Below are 17,493 nucleotides of genomic sequence, written 5' to 3'. Positions count from 1 at the left end.
TGCAAGAACAGAGATTTTTCTTTAAATAATCACCTATTTTTCAGTTTATTTGTTCCTGTTATCGTTACTGCGTTGTTAGTGTTTATAAGGTTCCTTGTTTCCTTCAAAATCCGTCACACTTCTGCCTCTCTGCATTCACCTTGTAACTCTGTGCTACATATGCTGTCATTTAGTATCTGCTTTCATAATGTTTTTATGCACTTACATTTCTTGTTTGTTTTGCTGAGAAGATAGGCTTGAAGCATTGTGTTACCCACCTCCTATTGCTTTCCCCACCTCAAACGTCTTATAAAGATGTCATCACATAAACCAATGATAAACTATGTTTATCTGAAACTTTTTTCCTCTTTTTTTTCTTTCTTGTAGTTCCTGGAATGGATGGCGGTGGGTTAGCTGATGCTAGTCTCACAGATTCTTACTTTAGCACCAGCTTCATTGGCGTTAATGGATTTGGAAGTCCTGCTGAATCCAAGTATCCCATGATGCAGGTAATAGCAGAGAATTGTGTGGTGTTTCATTAGTTTGGACTGGCATTACACCAAGAAGGGTAACTGTCCAAGAGTCAGGAAAAGTGCATTGCTCTGGTATGTCATCTTGCAAAGTGTACTATGTATGCTTACTTTAACTTTGTAAATAGAAATGAAACAATATTGTTGTTTTAAAATTAGCTTGTTTTTATTAGCACTTATGTAGCAATGGCCAATCGAACAGCTGAAATATGTTAACCCTGTGCTTCTCGATCTCTTTATGCTCATATCTGATTTTGATAGTCTTTTACAAGATTGTGAGACATTGCAAAAAGCAAAAGTCACTAAAGCAAAATGTGAACAGAGATCAGTAAGTCGCCAAGCAGAAAACAAATAGAGTTTATAAACTCATTCTCTGGTGGCATTCAGTGATGTTGATTCAAGTCAACTGAAATTCTGTTTTTCTATTTATACTGCTTCTGTAGATGTTGACACAGGAGTTTCCGTGAAGTGGAATTATGGTATAGGTAGCAGTATATCATATTTAAAACCTAAGAGAGCAATGATTGATTTAACACATGCAGTGCTGTAATTCCCTCAAAGTTGCTTTTAAAAGCTGAGGAGATGGTCTCTCCCTGTACTCAACGGTTTAAAGGTTTAGAAACTAGCTTTAGTTTCTGGTAAATGAAAGAGAGTGCGAGTCAAATAGTTCCCACTGAGTCCTGACGGCAACTCTCTTCTTTTGTATCGAGGAAACTCTCCTTATGAGCTTACTTTGATCTCAGTTGTGGCTGTGTATTATGGATTGAAAAATAACTCAGCAAAAGGTGGGAAATAGGTGTGTTCCCTTTCTGTTTCTTACTGCATGTTTTCAAGAAAACTGGATTTTTCTCATTCAACAGAATTGCAAAATTATTGAAACGTATATTACTGATGCATGATTTAAAAAGAGCATATTTAACCTCTGATCCCGGAGTGTACTGATGAATCTAGACATTAGGTTTTTTTATTGTATGTACAGTTACAAGTTTGGGTATTACTGTGGCTGTATCTTATCCTCTTAATAGAAGGTCATTATTTTGTGTTGTTAAAGTGAATTCTACAGCAACGCTGATATCTTTCTAAGCACAAAATTTTAATTATAATTTTTTCTAGAAACATGATGAGCACGAATCTAACTTGAATGCTCACTGAATTTAAATATGAAATACTGAACTAAATACTAATGCCTGTGACAGTACAGTCAAGGCATTATGCTTCTTTTTGAGAGAACAGAAGAAAACGCCGTGCCTCTTACCTACTGGAGGCTGAAGAAAAGTACTTCTGAAGGTGAATTGCATTATTGTTGAAAAAGTGCTGATAGACATTAAGCTACAGTTTAAACAAGAGCATTCTTACGTTGATTTGTTTGATCTTTCTTTAAATAATGTAGTTCAAGTTCTTATTTTCATAGGTAGAGCTGTCAATGCTGTTTTGGTTGTCTGTCAGCTCCTAAGTTGAGACCATACAGCCAAATTTACTCACTTGTGGTATGATTTCTCATGTCATTCAGCTCTCTGGAGAACAAGGCAAGGGAAAAATATGACTTTTATTTAAGTAAAACAAATGCTTTACAGTTTGGAATAGAGGATTTAAGCCTGATGCATCAGCGGTTGCATCAAGGATATATCTTTTGCTGCCTTTATGCAAATTTGCCCAGATTTGGTCACTTGATAAAACTTTCCAAACTGGTTTATTTAGCCCCACTGGAGGCTTATTAGGAGCTAGATAATTTAACAAACATACAGCCTGCGCTGGCATGTTCCAACATGAGTTCATTCCTGTTACTACAGTGTTGGCCTGGTCTGGGCCTTGGTTGAATGCAGAGCAGGAATGCCGATCTTCTTTTACTTTCTCCTTTTCATTCTCTTCATACTGAAGCAGCGTGGAAGAGAGTCTTTATTTGGTGAAAAAAGAGCTGCATCTGGGTTAATTGGAGTGGATTGATGTAGAAAGGCAAAGAGACATGATGTGGGCTTAGAGAAACTGAGTTGAAGATGAGTAAATAAGATGCTGGGAGGACAGAACTGCGAAGGGGAAGAGCAGAGAGACTTACAGAACGAAGAGCGGGCTTGCATGAGGGAAGTGCATACAGTTCCAGACAAAGAAACAAGGTGGCATGTTGCAAACTTGAGTTGCAGTAGCATATGAACAGGACAAATCTGTGCACATGCTCTTTTCTGGGTCCTTAAGTCAAACTAAGATACTGCAAATTTAGCATTCTGCCTGTCAATGAAACATCAGAAATCTGCTGCAAAATGTTCTAATTAGCCTCTGCTTTACTTGCGCAGATGAAACTGTCTATTCCAGCCCTGAGTTCCTTAGTCATCTGTGGTGGATCCGTGCAGTTCACAAATAGATACATCAGTGATGCAGTATGAGGAAACTTTTCAACTTATTTATTTATTTTTTACTGGGGAAATAGCACAAACAGGCAAATAAATGTGCAGCTATAAGAAATGCTAGTAAGGTACAGTTAGACATTAAGAAATGGTAAGTTTAGTTTGCCAGTGCAAGTTTGAGTTTATGTATTGAGACGTATTCCCTATAACATTGTGTAATTTTTCAGCAGGAGAATTGTAAGGAGGACTCAGAACATAGGGTACATGGTGTGTACCTGATCAGCATTCATTTGATAGTCAGTCAACTGTGCATCTTATAGTTCTATGCCTCACTTTTGCGTGCTGTTTGAATCATTTTCTTGAAGACTACTAGTTGGCATCCCGCTTCCATGTGCAGGTCGCTTTTGTTGTATCTGATGTTTACGTTTTCTTTCTAAAGTAAAGGAATGCTTTCCTTATTAAAGAAGAAAGCTGTCTGCGTTTTATGGAGGCATGGGAAGAAAAAGATGACCAAAAAACCAAACAGCAATGCTACCTGTACCAGAGACACCAGATTTTTTGAATTTAACCTATATGGCTGCAAGGCGAGGAATGGAGTTAGTGACCCTATGTAGAAGACTTGGTTGAAGTGGCTTAGCTGGTCTCAGTCTGGTGAGGATAATAATAGTTGGTCTCCTGTGGGTAACGCTCATTTTCTTTCACTATGGGATATTCTACATTCCATGCTTTATTCACTAAATGCCTTCCAACGTTATTACCAGGAGTTCAATAGAGAAGTCTAAGACTTGATAAGACTATTCCTAATTAATCTTAAGAACGCATCTGTTACCTGCAGCAAATAGAACAAGTTCGATGAAAACGACTGTGGTTGTGTGCAGTGAGGTTATCATAACACATATGTAATGAAGCCAAACTGCCTCAAGCAAAGTTACTATCCAAATTTTGCAGTAATGTTCTTGCGTGCAAAGCAACAATGTCAAGTAAGCAGCATAAGGAAGAAAAATAAAAGTAAATTGTATCATGATGAATTGAGGAAATACAGTCTTTGAATAAATGCTACAGATAGCTAGTGATCATCATTTCTTCAGAACTGATCTTTCTGACTACGAGATCTCATTTGGGTGCATGAAGAATGTTTCAAGAGGTCTGGAGACATATCATTGAGATTAGACCAGTGGTAAAGGTGCAGCTAATGATGATACCCTGTTTGCAGTGGAAAAAAGATGAGGGTAAAAATCCTGAGAACTACTAAGAAGAGGCAGGACTTTTAAAGTGGCCATTGTTCTAATTCTTTGTAGTTCCTTTCTAAAAATAGTAACTCTTTGCCTCATTCTTCTACTCTTCCTGCTGCATCAAAATTGTGTGCTGTTAGCCAACCTTTCGTTGCCTTCTGTCAAAATTGTGTGCCAACCTTTCATTGCCTCCTGTTGGTCCCTTCTATTGTTTCTAACAAGTTTTCTATTGATCTCCTGTCATCATCAGTTTGCATTTTCCTGTTTTACAGTTCTGTTTCACATGTCTTTTCTTCCCCGAATCTGCATCTACTTTTATATACTGTATTTGCAGTATTGGCTTCCAGCTTATCAAAGCATGTATTTTCTGTTTTCTCCATCTCTAACTAATAGCAGAGCAGGCCTCCACTACACATGGCTCACAGGCTACATGCTGTCCCCAAAGCTGTTCTTTTTCCTTCTGGCTTACGAGCAGCCAAGAGACACTCTGAGATGTGGCTCAAGAAGCAGCTCATTCCCTTTGGCTCTCCCAGTAGCAAGGAGGCAGGAGCTGGCTGGATGCCTGTAGTGCTTGGCTGCTTGGTCAGTTACCCTCGTGCTCCTCTGAACCAACCACATCAGTACTGCCTCTTTACTAGCTGTGGTTTGATTCAGGTGGTGTGGGAAGGAGTCTCAATAGTGTTATGCTGGGATCATGAAAGGATATGTGAATAATCTGGGAGAGTATAGGCAGAGTAGTTCCTTGTTGTCAAAACTTCTGATATCATATTGATTGAATAACTTGCTCGTAAGAGCATAAAACAGCAGAAGATGTTTTCACATATGCTGCTTCACAGAAATGTGTTTTTCTATGTCTTTGTATGATGAGCTTTATAACTACATGCCTTTCATTGGTCCGCAGGTTACATGTAAAGTAAGCACATTTATCAAGTAATAGCTGTAAATGAGATAAGAAAGAGAGGGTAATAGTCTTCAGCACCAAAGCTGGCAAGGGTATGTAATGCATAGGAATCAATCTTGCTTTTGCCATGCTAATATTGGTGTACTAAGAGTTCTTGAAAAGCCTGAGAAGTAGAAATCTCCCTCACTTCAAAGCCTTGCAGCTGAGTAAACACAAAGGCTTTTGTTCCCATTGTTGCATCTGCCAAGAACTGAGTAATAAAACTCTCCTTACAGCACAGAGGCTTGTAAATGTCTTCAGTTTTTTTTAACTGTTGAGGACTGAGTGGAAATACAGAAATACTATTTTAAATATGAAATTATGCAATTGTTTACATAATGCCTTTTGAAGAAATCTAGTTGTTTTAGTTCAAACAGTTCAGTGGGACATGCTGTAGATGGTGTCAAATATGCTAACCACCCAAGACAAGTTTGGGTTGGCTTAGAAACGAAAGCAAAAGGTGTCACCATTTGTAGGTCACAGAATTTGACAGCTGAACAATGGCTTGTTTGGTTGTGACAATCTTATTCTTTTTGCAAGGTGACTTCTATGATAGTTCCGTTAACATTATTCTAAACATTACAAAGAAATACAATTCCAGTAGAAGAGTATTAAGGTGAGGAGGAGAACTTGTGACATGCTGCAAAATGTTTTTTGAGATAATATACATAGCAAAGGAATGATTTTGGAGGAGGTACTTCCTTTTCTCAGGATTAAGGTAAAGGATATGGAGATGGGGAACAAATGCTGTCTCTAAATGTTATTGTGAGAAGACTGAGAGGAAAGCAAAAACTCCCTTGGACCTAAGATATATCTTGTAACATAAATTGTAAAACTAGTTCTAACTCTATGCTGCAAAGCTTTATTCATCCTCTATCTTGATGAAAATTCTTTAACTGTATACTTCTGGGTAGAGTGAAATATAAGCAAAACAAACTTGGTCTAAGTGCAGGGTAGAGGCAAGATGATGTGCATTTAGAAAAGACTGCAATTCTTAAATTTTATTCTTTTCCTAGCATACTGCACCAAGGAGGTATTGAAAAGTGTCTACTCATCAAATATATTACTAAAATAGCAATTTAATGTAGAATTTATGTAGTAATGCTGTTGTCATCTTAGTCTGTCAAAATAATACTTGTTTTTTTTTAAAGGCATATTAACCTGCAGCAGTTCTGAACAGGAAACTTTAATAACCAACAGGCCATCTTCGTAACCATCTTATGTCTAGATGAGGTCATGATTCACTTCAACATAAGTGTTATTTTTGAAATAGTAGCATTTCACACAGTCTTTTCTGGGGGGAAAAAAAACTTACACGTGAGCACATTCTCTCCTGTATCGCTTGAATATTCAGGCATTAACACAGTAGTCTAAAACTTTTCTCAATCTTTATTTTCCCCACGAAATAAGGGACTGTATTTTGTCACTGATAAAAGCTTCAACGGTGCAAGCTGAAGCTTCAAGTGAAATCCTTGGACGGGGCTGAATGTGACAGTTTTGTTCTGTAGCAGCTCTCTTTTGAGATGTGAACAGAAACAACTTTTTAGTTCCTTTAAAGGGAGAGGGGCAGAATGTATGCCAGTCAGCCTAGTTGAATTTTAACTACGGTTTAAAGAACCTCAATAAATCATAGCACCAGGCAGGCAAAGAGGAGGAATTTTTATGGCCCTGAGTGACATTGGAGTGGCACGCGGTTGTGCCAAAGTTCTTTCCTTTAACTTCAATGTGGTGAAAGTTGTGATGTATTAATACAGGTTAGAAACTGATACGTGTGTGCTTGCTTTGCCTGGCAGCTTAATAGAAATGAATAGTTCTCTTTCTTCTGCCCATGGTCATTGCTCTTACCTTTATGGAGTTCTCTTCTTTTGGGCTTGGGTTTCTTGTGATTGGATTATTCTTGAAATTGAATTTGTATGAAAAATAGTTGAATGCTACTAAGAGATGGAGGAGTGCTATTTGCAAATAAAAAGCTCTTGTCCAGAAAACATAAATAACAAATAATGCTTGCTGTAATTTTTAATTTATTTGTTGTTTAAGATATTCTCATGTGGACTTGGTAAAAATGAGGTACAGAAACAAGCTTAATTAAGACTAAATGCTTTGGGGTGTGGTGGAAATCTTTGATATTAAAGCATCTTTAAAGTCCTTTACTTGACTACAGGCAGGACTTCCATGAATAATGTTAAGAAGCTTGTGCATGTGTAATAAATGGTGAGAAAGATGAAAAATTAATGGAAGTGGCTGTTGAAGTGGTGTTTTTTACCTCATTCAAGATGCAGCTTACAAGCAAATGTTATAGCAAGAGCAGCCCAAGACCAGTAAGCTGTTTTTTGGAACCATGGCTCACATGAAATGTTTACACCTTAAACAAGCCTTTTGACGTTTGTAGGTTCAGTAAGTTCTTTGCACAGTGCTATTAGGATACTGAACAATGTGTTCTGTTGCAATGTCTCCAGTGTGCATGCTATGTTTTTATTGATTGTATCAGCACCGATTTTCATCACTGCAGTCACATGCACATGGCAAGGCTGTTGACTGAACGTTTAATTCCTATTCTTGGAGACAAAATATATTGATGGCAGAGAAGAGCTTGGTTCCCAATTTAAGCCACATGCTCAACGATTTTTGATACCAGCCTAGATATCAATATGTTATGTATTACCATTATGACAGACCATTATAATTTGAATTAAAATTGTTTTAAAAATCTGAGTCAAAAATAGACATTAACACTTTCTAATCTACACCTGGGCAATTTGCAAATCTGAAAGGTTTCCATTAGATTCCTGAATCACTCCTTAAAAGGACCAGTGTGGATGTACCAAATGCTAAGAGCAAATACATTGTAGGGATACTTTACAAATATAATCTTGGAGTAGAGTGAATACAATCTCTATGAATGTGAGACGGGTGGCATGAAAATAAGGAAAACACATGAATCAAATACTGTTTTTCATTTCAAATTTCTCATCTGCATGTACTGTAGTACTGCTTCATGTCATGCTACGTACTCATACTGAATGAAGAGCTGTTGGGAAAACCCAGTGGTGGTATCGGGCTTGCTGTAGATTGGAGCACAGATCATAGAATCATAGAATCACCAAGGTTGGAAAAGACCTACAAGATCATCCAGTCCAGCCGTCCACTCATTACCAATAGTTCTCACTAAGCCATGTCCCTCATCATAACATCCAAACGTCGCTTGAACACCTCCAGGGTCGGTGACTCCACCACCTCCCTGGGCAGCCCATTCCAGTGCCTGACCACTCTTTCAGAGAAGTAGAATTTCCTAATGTAATAGAGAGGGCAATTAAAGAGACTAGCATGTCGGTAGACAGTAGTATATTGATAGAATATGCTATTGAGAGGATAACAATAAGATACTTGTTCAAGATATCTAAGTTTTGTAAAAACTTTTTTAAAGTTCCTTTTCTAGTAGTGTAAGCTGTTTTTTTTTTTTGTTTTGTTTTGTTTTCCATCTGGTCAAGAATTGGATGAAATGGTGTTGATGTGTTATGCAGTAGGCTTTTTGCCATCTGCCACCAGCATTCAGATTGGCAGTGGAAAAATGAGAGCATGAAGAACAACTCCACTGACCAATTTTGAGTCTTAGTCTGTGTCTAGACTACTGAATGAGACATGCCTGGAAACTTTCCTTGGCACCAGGGGCCAGCTGGCATGGAATGATCTGTTTGTGCTGGTGTACACTTACCCACGAAAGCAGCTGCTGTGTGCAGACTGTCTGCTTGAAGGGATCTCAACATTTCTCACTGCTGAATACTGCCCGAAATTTGGCCAGAAGATTCCTAGCTGGTGTAGGCCAAAAGTACTGCAAGGAGTATATTAACAAATTACAAGTGGTATCACTTGGAGGTGGAGAGAACACTTCTTGACATTGCTCCGCTTTTCTTTGTGCATTTTTTCCTCCAGCTGGGAGACTGGACAAAGAAGACGATAAGCAGGAGTGAATGGATGCTGCTTAGCTTCTGTGTCAAAGCAGTTGGAGCTCCTAGTGCAACACTGCCTCACTTAGTCCAGGTGGCTGCTAGGTGGCACCTCCAGAGGTGGGCAGGAGAACATGTAGGGCCTAGGAGGAGTATTGAGCAGGTTTCATGCATCCGGCTGGCTTACGAGAATCACGTGATTTTGCTGAAAGGCCCCATTCTTTTGTTTAAAAAAAGAAACAGAAGACCACAAGCCAAAACCAACGGCCTCCTCCCCATCAAATGTGATACTAATTTGAGTATTTTGGTTAGAAAAGTTTCATAGGGTGATGATGGTGTATAATAAGGGAAGGAGTTGATTCACACATACGTGGTGAATGAACGTTTGAAGGAAGTTATAATGGAATAACTGACTTATCTAATGCTGTTGTGCAGGAAGAAAACTGTAGGTTTTGTAAAGCCTCCCAAGCTAGAGAGCAGTGTTTTGGTTTAGTATGTAGTCATTTTTGGTTTGCGTTGTTCTCACGTGAAGTACTGTATTTTACTAAACACTTTTCTCAACAACAGATGACTCTTTCTAAAAGTTTCTAAATACTACTCTCAGCTCTCTCACTTAATTTTTGTAGCTTCATTTTATGTACAATTTTATTTTTTATTTTTTCAGAGGATGACAAATAGCAGCAGCTCTCCTAGCCTTCTCAATGACAGTGCCAAGCAATATGCAGGCCATGGTAAGTATCTTTACGGTAACACATACAAAAGTATGTTTAGGGGCTTAAGTGATTTCCCTTTATTAAAAGTGAGCCATAAGATAGGTTTTCTCCTCTGATCTGCTTTGAGATACAGGAGAACTTTATGTCCCATGGTATAATATGTATGTATTTCCTGTAGTCTGAAGCTCAAGTGGTACAGAACTCATAAATTTTCAGCCTCCCTTTTCTGCAATGGGCAAAACCTGAGTAACAAGATGAGAAAATAACTTCAACAAACAAACAACAACAAAAAACCCACTACAAACATTTTCTATCAGGTTTTCTCACATCAAATGAGATGCTAGTTTAGATATCCACTATAAAGCACTGATAGCTTAAGTAAGTGTTTATGTTGGTCCACAGTAATATCCTCTTTTATAGTACTTTTCATGGCAGTTACTCTATGAAATGAATATACAGGTTTTTAATCTTGAGGGAGTACGTTTTTTGTGATACTTATCGCATAAGTGACAAATCTGAACAGATACTCAATTTTGTCCTCCAAGCAGTACTTTGCCTCTAATGCTTTTCTTGTTACTGGGAATGTGTTTCAACCAACTAGTATGTCTCCACAGTGCAGGCCTACGAATTCACTAAACTACTGTAAAAAGTGTATTGGACTTCTATAACATGCTTTTAAGAATTCCTTTCCAAATTATAACAGACACTGCAGATGATTTCAGCTGTAGCTGTCAACCAACTTCTTTCATTAAGAGAGTACTGTTTAAATTTTCTGTGCTGAAAATTGCTGTATAAATGATGTTGTAGAACTCCGTTTGCATGTCCAATGCTACTTATATTATGCTCACAGCTTTTTTTTTTTTTTTAAAGCATGGTGGTGTCTACGCCTAAGAAAATTAATTTGAAAGTCAAAATTTGTTTTTGTTTTCCTTCCTCCTATTTCATTTCCAGTAGGTTTTGTGCTTTGTGTCGCTAAACAATTAGCTATTCAAGGCAGTGGAGTTCTACTGACTGTGTGACAGGCCAAATAGTGATGTTGATGCATGTGAGGGAGAGAAACCAGACTGAGTTCTGGAAGGAACGTTAAATTTTGTTATGTCTGTGGTCCTTTGTTCTCCCTCACTTATAGAATAAACCTTTAAAGGAGTACTGATTAATACTGAAGGGTGTTTCGTTAAAACATTACTGTTTTAACAGGTGATGTTAATGTCTTAATTGGATAGTTAGACATATTTGGTTTGTACTTTTGTGTTTAAGTTGCATCTATGATTGTTGGTGTATATAAATCATATATATATTTTGGTGTTTCAATTTTGCATAGGGACAAAGAAAAGCAGTAAAAAAGCTGCTAGTAGAATGTGCACTCTTGCAATCTTTAGTTGTGGTTGAAATGTGTACGTGATAAATATTATTTGATATGCAGAAAATAATTTCAGGTAGCTGGAGATAAAGGCTTTGAAATGTTGGTTGGACTTTAAATAGCGTTGGGCAGTTGAATGTAATAAATTCTGTTAATAAGCACCATTTCATTTGTGCTGTTGCATGAAATCTAATAAATACTGCAGTTCTTCTGTGTGGTTGTTAAACATAATTTTGTCTAAAGTATTTCTTCCATTCAAACACGTTAACAATTGTAAGCTTTCTTTTTAATATTGGGGGTATATAACATGTTGCCTTGCATTCTTTCTACAGATCCACTAACTTCACCAAATTCATCCTTGTTTAATGACTTTGCTGCCCTCAGTGTGTCTCAAAGGAGAAAGGTAGGCAGTAACTAAATCTTAAGCAGAATGTTTGTATATGAGTTGAGAGGGAATAAGATTGGGAATAAATTGAAATACTGGGTGAAATAAGAATGAATCTTCTAATACTACTAGATTAATTTTAATATTTCACTGCTGATATGAGATCTTTTTTGCTATGCAAGATCAGACTGCTGCTGCTATTGCAAAATGTTCCAAGCATTTATGAATTTTATATGAATGCTTTAAATGTAAAACTTAAGGCATAGTCTTTTAAATTTGAAAACAAGTAATTTTTATTATTCTGAGACTTGCAGGTGATTTATCTTGTGCCTTCATGGTAACAAGTTCTGAATACAAGAATCATTCCCACCGTTTATTTGTCAACGATGTTAAAGTAATTCTTAGCTGGAAATGCATTCAGTTTGAAAGTCATTCTGTGATGATAATATTGGGAACTTGGGGCTTGGTAGTTTCCCCCTCTAATTTGTATGGAAAAATCTTTTTGAGGACTAGACAGCATCTTCAAAGACCTGTGCCAGCTCAGGCTGTGCTGTTTACCAATTGTGTGCTTACACAATGGCTGGAGTAAGAGACATAAGGTTATTTTTTTTTTAACACTAGAACTATTTTTTTTTTCCAAATTGTCTCATTGAAATAAAATAAATAATAATAATAAAAAAAAAACCCCAAACTGTTCTCTTCTCCTTACTGGTTATTGGGCTTTACTTTTACTGATGACTTTCATCTTTTGCTTCTTATTTGCCATGTGATCCTGAACTTTCCTGTAGTCAAGAATACCTTTTTCTTGAAAGCATGCTATATCAGCATGCTTATGACTTTTCATATGACCTTATTTATATGTTGGCAAATAAACTTTTTATTGTTCCTCCAGGTGAAGCTTAAAGATAATGGCCGTAGTTGGCACATCAAACTCTTTTTTTTTTCTTGAAGTAAAATAAAGTTGTAGAATGATCATTTCCTAATATTATGCATCAAAACTACATGGAATCACTGAATTGTCCCTTTCTTTAATGCCAGCTAGAGTGCCCTGGAAGTTTCATTCAAATAACTTGACATGTGTTTGCCTACTTAGCGAGGAGAGTAAGAATGAAAATCATGTACTTCCTCTTTAAACTTGGTCTGCAAGCACTATGTATGTGTGGGTTTGTATTTGTCTGTATGTATGTAAAGCATATATACAATAGAAAATGAACTCTCGTACAAAAGTATGCTAAAAAGAGCACTGCTTCTAATACTAAAGAACCTTGAAATAGTACAAAATAGAAGCAAACAGAAAGCTCAAATAGCATAAAGCTCAAATACTAATCAAGGGTCTTTTATGACTTTGTTTCTTTTCCCCAAGAAAGAATCAGCAATTAGACCACTCACTACAAAAGTAGTACCAAGAGATTATGAATACTGATTGACTTGGGGTTTTTTTCCAATTAATATTTCAGACATAACTGGCATTAACTGAAAGAGGCTTTGCTTTGAATGTTAATCATTTATTGTTGATTACGAATTCTATTTTGTAATGTATATCTGTGCAAATGTTGATACGTAATGCTGGTAATAGGGAGGTTCTTGTCTAACATGACCTGAACTCTTAAAATCTAGGCATCCAGGCTCCCTCTGTAGTCAGCAGAGAGCGATGAGCAGCTTAAATGAGTGCTTGGCTGATACTGAGAAAAGCATGCTACATAAGACCTATGTCAGTGGCTGATTCAAGTGGTTAATACTTAATTTATAGAGCCCCAAAAAATTAATCTAAATTCTGTTATGGCTGTCTGACTACCAGAATATACTTTGTAAACTATCTTGGACTTTGTTTCTCAATATTTTTAGTATGTTTTGAGCATGGTGTTCAAATGTGTTAAGTAATTTCCTTGAATCAGAAGCTTGACTGCCAGATATCTGAAAACTTATGTGATTTGCCCTTCCACCTCAGTAACGTGGTTTTATTTAGAGCATGAGCAATGTGCCTTAAAAGGCCAGTGTTTGCTACCTGCTGTAACGCAAGCTAGACAGCCGCCTAGGAGTGCACGTTTCTGTTCATTGACTCTAAAGGGAGCCTTGGTGACTGGCTGAAGTGTAGGTGTTTATAACATCTACTGTTTAAAAACAAAACAAAACAAAAAAACAAAACAAAAAACTTTCCGTTTTCTTGCTAAGAGCCCAGGGCTAAGGTTTTGTTTGTTCTGAACTAGCTGGCAAAACCAGCATTTCCTTCGTTTATCACTGACTTGGAGGACAGATATAATACCGTCCTGGTAAGTGAATAAAGAGTAATTGTTTTGCTTTACGAATTAGAATCGTGATATTTTAAATGTATAGAATTAAGTTATTTGCAATCATGTAAAACCTGAATGCTTGTGTTGTGTAAAACCATATTGCCCATTTTTATAGAAACTATTTATGTGGATGTCTTTAATGAAGTTAAATTTATTAACCTTCATCTCTGAATATTACTGACCATATTATCCTGGCAACCCTCTAAGAGCAGGCAAGCCATGTGAATTTACATTTGATAATAAAATATAAAACAAATGACTTGATTATAATTTTGAATATCCTTGCTTTTTAATTAGTGAGGTTTTTTGAAACTAGTTAGTGTGGTTGGGCTATTGAAATTACTTATGATTATTCTTCTGCTTAAAAAACGTTGGTTACAGCTTTTAGAAACATTTAATCATTTTTTTGTTTGTTTGTTTAAAAAGTTAAGATAGTTCTTTAACCTCGAGAATGTTCGTATACATTGTTTTCTCTGTCTAGAAATTATTAAATTGCATTTCAATTTTAGATTCCAGGAAAGATAAGATTACTATTTAAAGACATTTTATAGGATACTTAAAATGAAATCAAAGGAGCTAAGTATTTCTATAGATGGAGCCTTGGTGGAGGTTCTGTCAACTGTAAACCCTGCTGGATTTACTGTCCGGTTGTTGTAACTCTACATGCAGTAAGACAAGCAACCTTAAAGTGAATTTCCTATAAGAGATTTTCGGGTAAGTATTAACTTACAATGCACAAATAGGATTTGTGAAGCATGGAACAACAGCTAGAGTTAGTGATAGACTAACCCTCTTTCCTGAGAGTAACGATGTCACACTTCTTATTTAGTTTTTTATTCAAATACGTGTTATGTTTGAAAAAAAAAATAGATTAGCATTTTGAATTTGAAGTTCTTGGGTGTTTTTTCCAAAATTGGCTTTTGATTTTTATCTAGAAAAATATTCTTCTATAAACCTGGAAACAATCTTGGAATGAGTTGGAAAACTCATTTGTTTACATTCATTTTGGTTCTGGTAAACAGTTCATTAAAAATACACGCAACATAACTGAGGAGAATCTGGTGCTAAGGGAATGAGCACTTGACACATGAAAAGATCAAAAATATGTGATGAATTTTTTTGCTTACGTTTGTTCTGAGACTGTTACCATCAATCTGGACTAAAGAGTTCTACTGCTAGTCACTGGTCAGCCTTATAGGCTAATAAGAAACACTGTTTACTTACATTTTATTTCTTTATATACCTTCAATCCTCATGGAAACTGAACTCTTCAGAAAAGTTCCTGACTGGTTGGTTTATTTCCATTTTGTGTAATGATTCTGAACACCTAGAGGAGGAGAGCCCTTAACTTGGGGATTGCTGTTAGTTCCCAGGCTGCAAGGAGAGCTGGCTTGCTGCAGTGAACTGTACTTCAGTGCAATTTTAATGTTAATTGTGTGTGTTTTGCAGAGTTTTGTTTTGTTTTGTTTTTTTTAGAACTCCTTCCACTGGTTTTAGCTGAGTACAAGCCAAGACTAACAGACTCCAAGCTAGATTAGAATGGAAAGTGTAGGAGAGATGATTTGGACTGAAGTTCCCTTTCTCAGAACAGGCTGCTATTTGGTGTTCTTTCTAGAGATCCATGCTTTGATCAGGAGTAACAAACAAACTCAGAAAGCCAAGTTTTGAAAGAAAAAACTGCCTATAGAGCTGGTCTGCATAAATGCCAACTCTTCTTAAAGTGTGCAAGAAGAGTTTCTCTATAAGATCTAAATGATATCTCAGTGTTCTTCCCTCCATCTAGTTTTCTTACCGTTTGGGAAGCTATATTTTTCTCCAGTGCCCCATCTCCAACTCTATCTTGTTGCTTCTGGTTACTTTGTCTGTTTATTATTCAGTGGTGCTCATTGAAGAGTCAAGCATGCTGTGTTTGGTTTTGCTTTATGTACATTTAATGAAAATTGTTTCATGGGCTCTTGAATACCACTTCAAAGACATGAAGCATATTCTGAGTAGCTGAGAGGTCATCGCTAAATACCACCTTATGTCACTGTGTTATGAACTGCAGAACTATGGCTGCACACACCTCATAATGTACCTGGGCTGAACTTAGAGTTGGAGGAATATAGAAAAACAGGTTATGATGTAAAGAAAGCTAATAAATATTTGCAGGTAGTACAAAGTTCTCTATTTAAAATGTGTTTTAAGGGTATGAGGTCTGACCCGCTTTGCTATTTCCTTTGGAACTTTTACTTACTGAAATTGCTCTGTATAACATTGTTGTCAGTAAATACTACATATGTTACACTCAAAAATATGATACTGAGTGGATTCTTTGCTTACTTTGAGTTTTGTGTATAGATTAGTGATTATCATGCGAGAACTCTAATTATTAAGGCACTTTATTTTAGGAATGCTTAATGCTTATATTGATGAGTTCTTCTGTTTTTGTTGCCTCACCTTGTTGTGTATTTGAAGGAAAAGAGCAGAGTAAGATGATTTAATACTGTAGCACTTAAAGAAATACATTAAAAAGAGCTTTGCTGGTTTTGGTTTTATGTCTAAGTGGGTCAGATATACTGTATGGACCCACAGATATCTAAAATTTCAAAGCTACCCTCACTCTCTGTTTTTAAGCTCATTTTTTCTGTTAGCCATATAGACTTTGTCAGGGGTTCCTTGCAAGCTGGAACAGTTAATTACAAATATAACTTAAGCAGGGTCCTTTTTGTTTTTACACACTTCTGATTCTTTCTATGTTACAATTGACATAGACTACCAAGAGTGATTTGCAATAAATTAATTGAAAGATTTCTGAAACATGTTGAAGATACTATACAAATATTTAAAGCAGCAAGAAAAATATACAAATCATATGCTTAGTAAATAAAGCTGCATCAAAGTCTTTAGTCCTTTTCCCTATGCTTTTAGTTGTGAACTGTGTTTTGAGATGGTGGTACTCTGGCAGGTCTTTTCCATGTAGAAGTATTTTCTGTAGCAAAGGAAAGCCAACTTATTTTGGTTCATTAGATGGTTTTAATTTCTTAGCAGGGAACTTTGTCATATATCTAAATGTGCACTACCTCTTAGCTGTTTCTGTTTCACATCTCACCCAACCTAATTAGGCTGCCAAATTTGAGAGTAACGACTAAAATTGGTCATTTTTTCATAGCTCCTTCTGAACTTTTCAGGATTTTCATGTCTTCAGCTTACATACTCCTGAAATACACTGGGTTTAGTATGCACTCCTGAAAAGTTCTCCTTTGCTATCGATTAAAATACTTGGGGTAGCACCCAGTCTGTTGGAGCTTTCACCTTTAAATTTGATTGAAACAGGATTTACATGTTGTGATGATTAAATATATTGCTGTGGAGTAAGAGTTGTTTCCATGCCATGCTGCACGTTTTGATTTTCTTTGGGCAGAAGAATATGTATTTACTTACTATCTTTTCACGATACTTTTCAATTAGTTGGAAGTTCTATCCCTTGTGAAGATCAAGGTTTTATGAACAATAAAAAAGGAAAAAAAAAAAAAAAGGAAAAAAGGTGAGGAGGGGAGAGTTTACAGATGGAAGTATACATGAAATCTCAATGTGTAATATAAACATTAAAACTGTAAACATGCAAACATTTTCAATGTTTATATACTTCCCCATTTTTTAACATATAAGAAAAGGTCACCAGCCAGACACTGAGTGTTAACTTCTAGATCAAAAAATCTTTTTTTTTTTTTTTGTGAATTTCATAGTAAAAAAAAAAAAAGAAAAAGAAAAAAGAAAAAAAGCTTCAACATTCAGATG

At 36.4% G+C, this 17,493-nt stretch overlaps 1 protein-coding gene across 12 annotated transcripts in view; it reads left to right on the top strand.

The window, feature by feature from the left end:
• The window catches only part of PAN3 (PAN3 poly(A) specific ribonuclease subunit), a 77,476-nt gene that overhangs the window by 12,214 nt on the left and 47,769 nt on the right, over window positions 1-17,493 (top strand). For 8 of the 12 annotated variants that reach the window (XR_001464336.3, XM_015278729.4, XM_015278731.4 and 5 more), the window contains 4 exons: window positions 367-488; window positions 9,629-9,695; window positions 11,370-11,440; window positions 13,630-13,692. Coding sequence is in view for 11 of the 12 variants with exons in the window: in XM_015278729.4 (XP_015134215.1) it covers window positions 367-488; window positions 9,629-9,695; window positions 11,370-11,440; window positions 13,630-13,692 (323 nt within the window). In the remaining variant the exon portion in view is untranslated. Of the gene's footprint in view, window positions 1-366; window positions 1,306-9,628; window positions 9,696-11,369; window positions 11,441-13,629; window positions 13,693-17,493 lie in introns of those variants that run through there. The other 4 variants (XM_015278733.4, XM_015278725.4, XM_015278721.4 and 1 more) reach the window with 2 other exon arrangements.

This window comes from Gallus gallus, chromosome 1 (assembly GCF_016699485.2).
Source record: "Gallus gallus isolate bGalGal1 chromosome 1, bGalGal1.mat.broiler.GRCg7b, whole genome shotgun sequence".
NCBI classification, from domain to species: Eukaryota; Metazoa; Chordata; class Aves; order Galliformes; family Phasianidae; genus Gallus; species Gallus gallus.
This window is presented reverse-complemented; position numbering and strand designations above follow the sequence as displayed.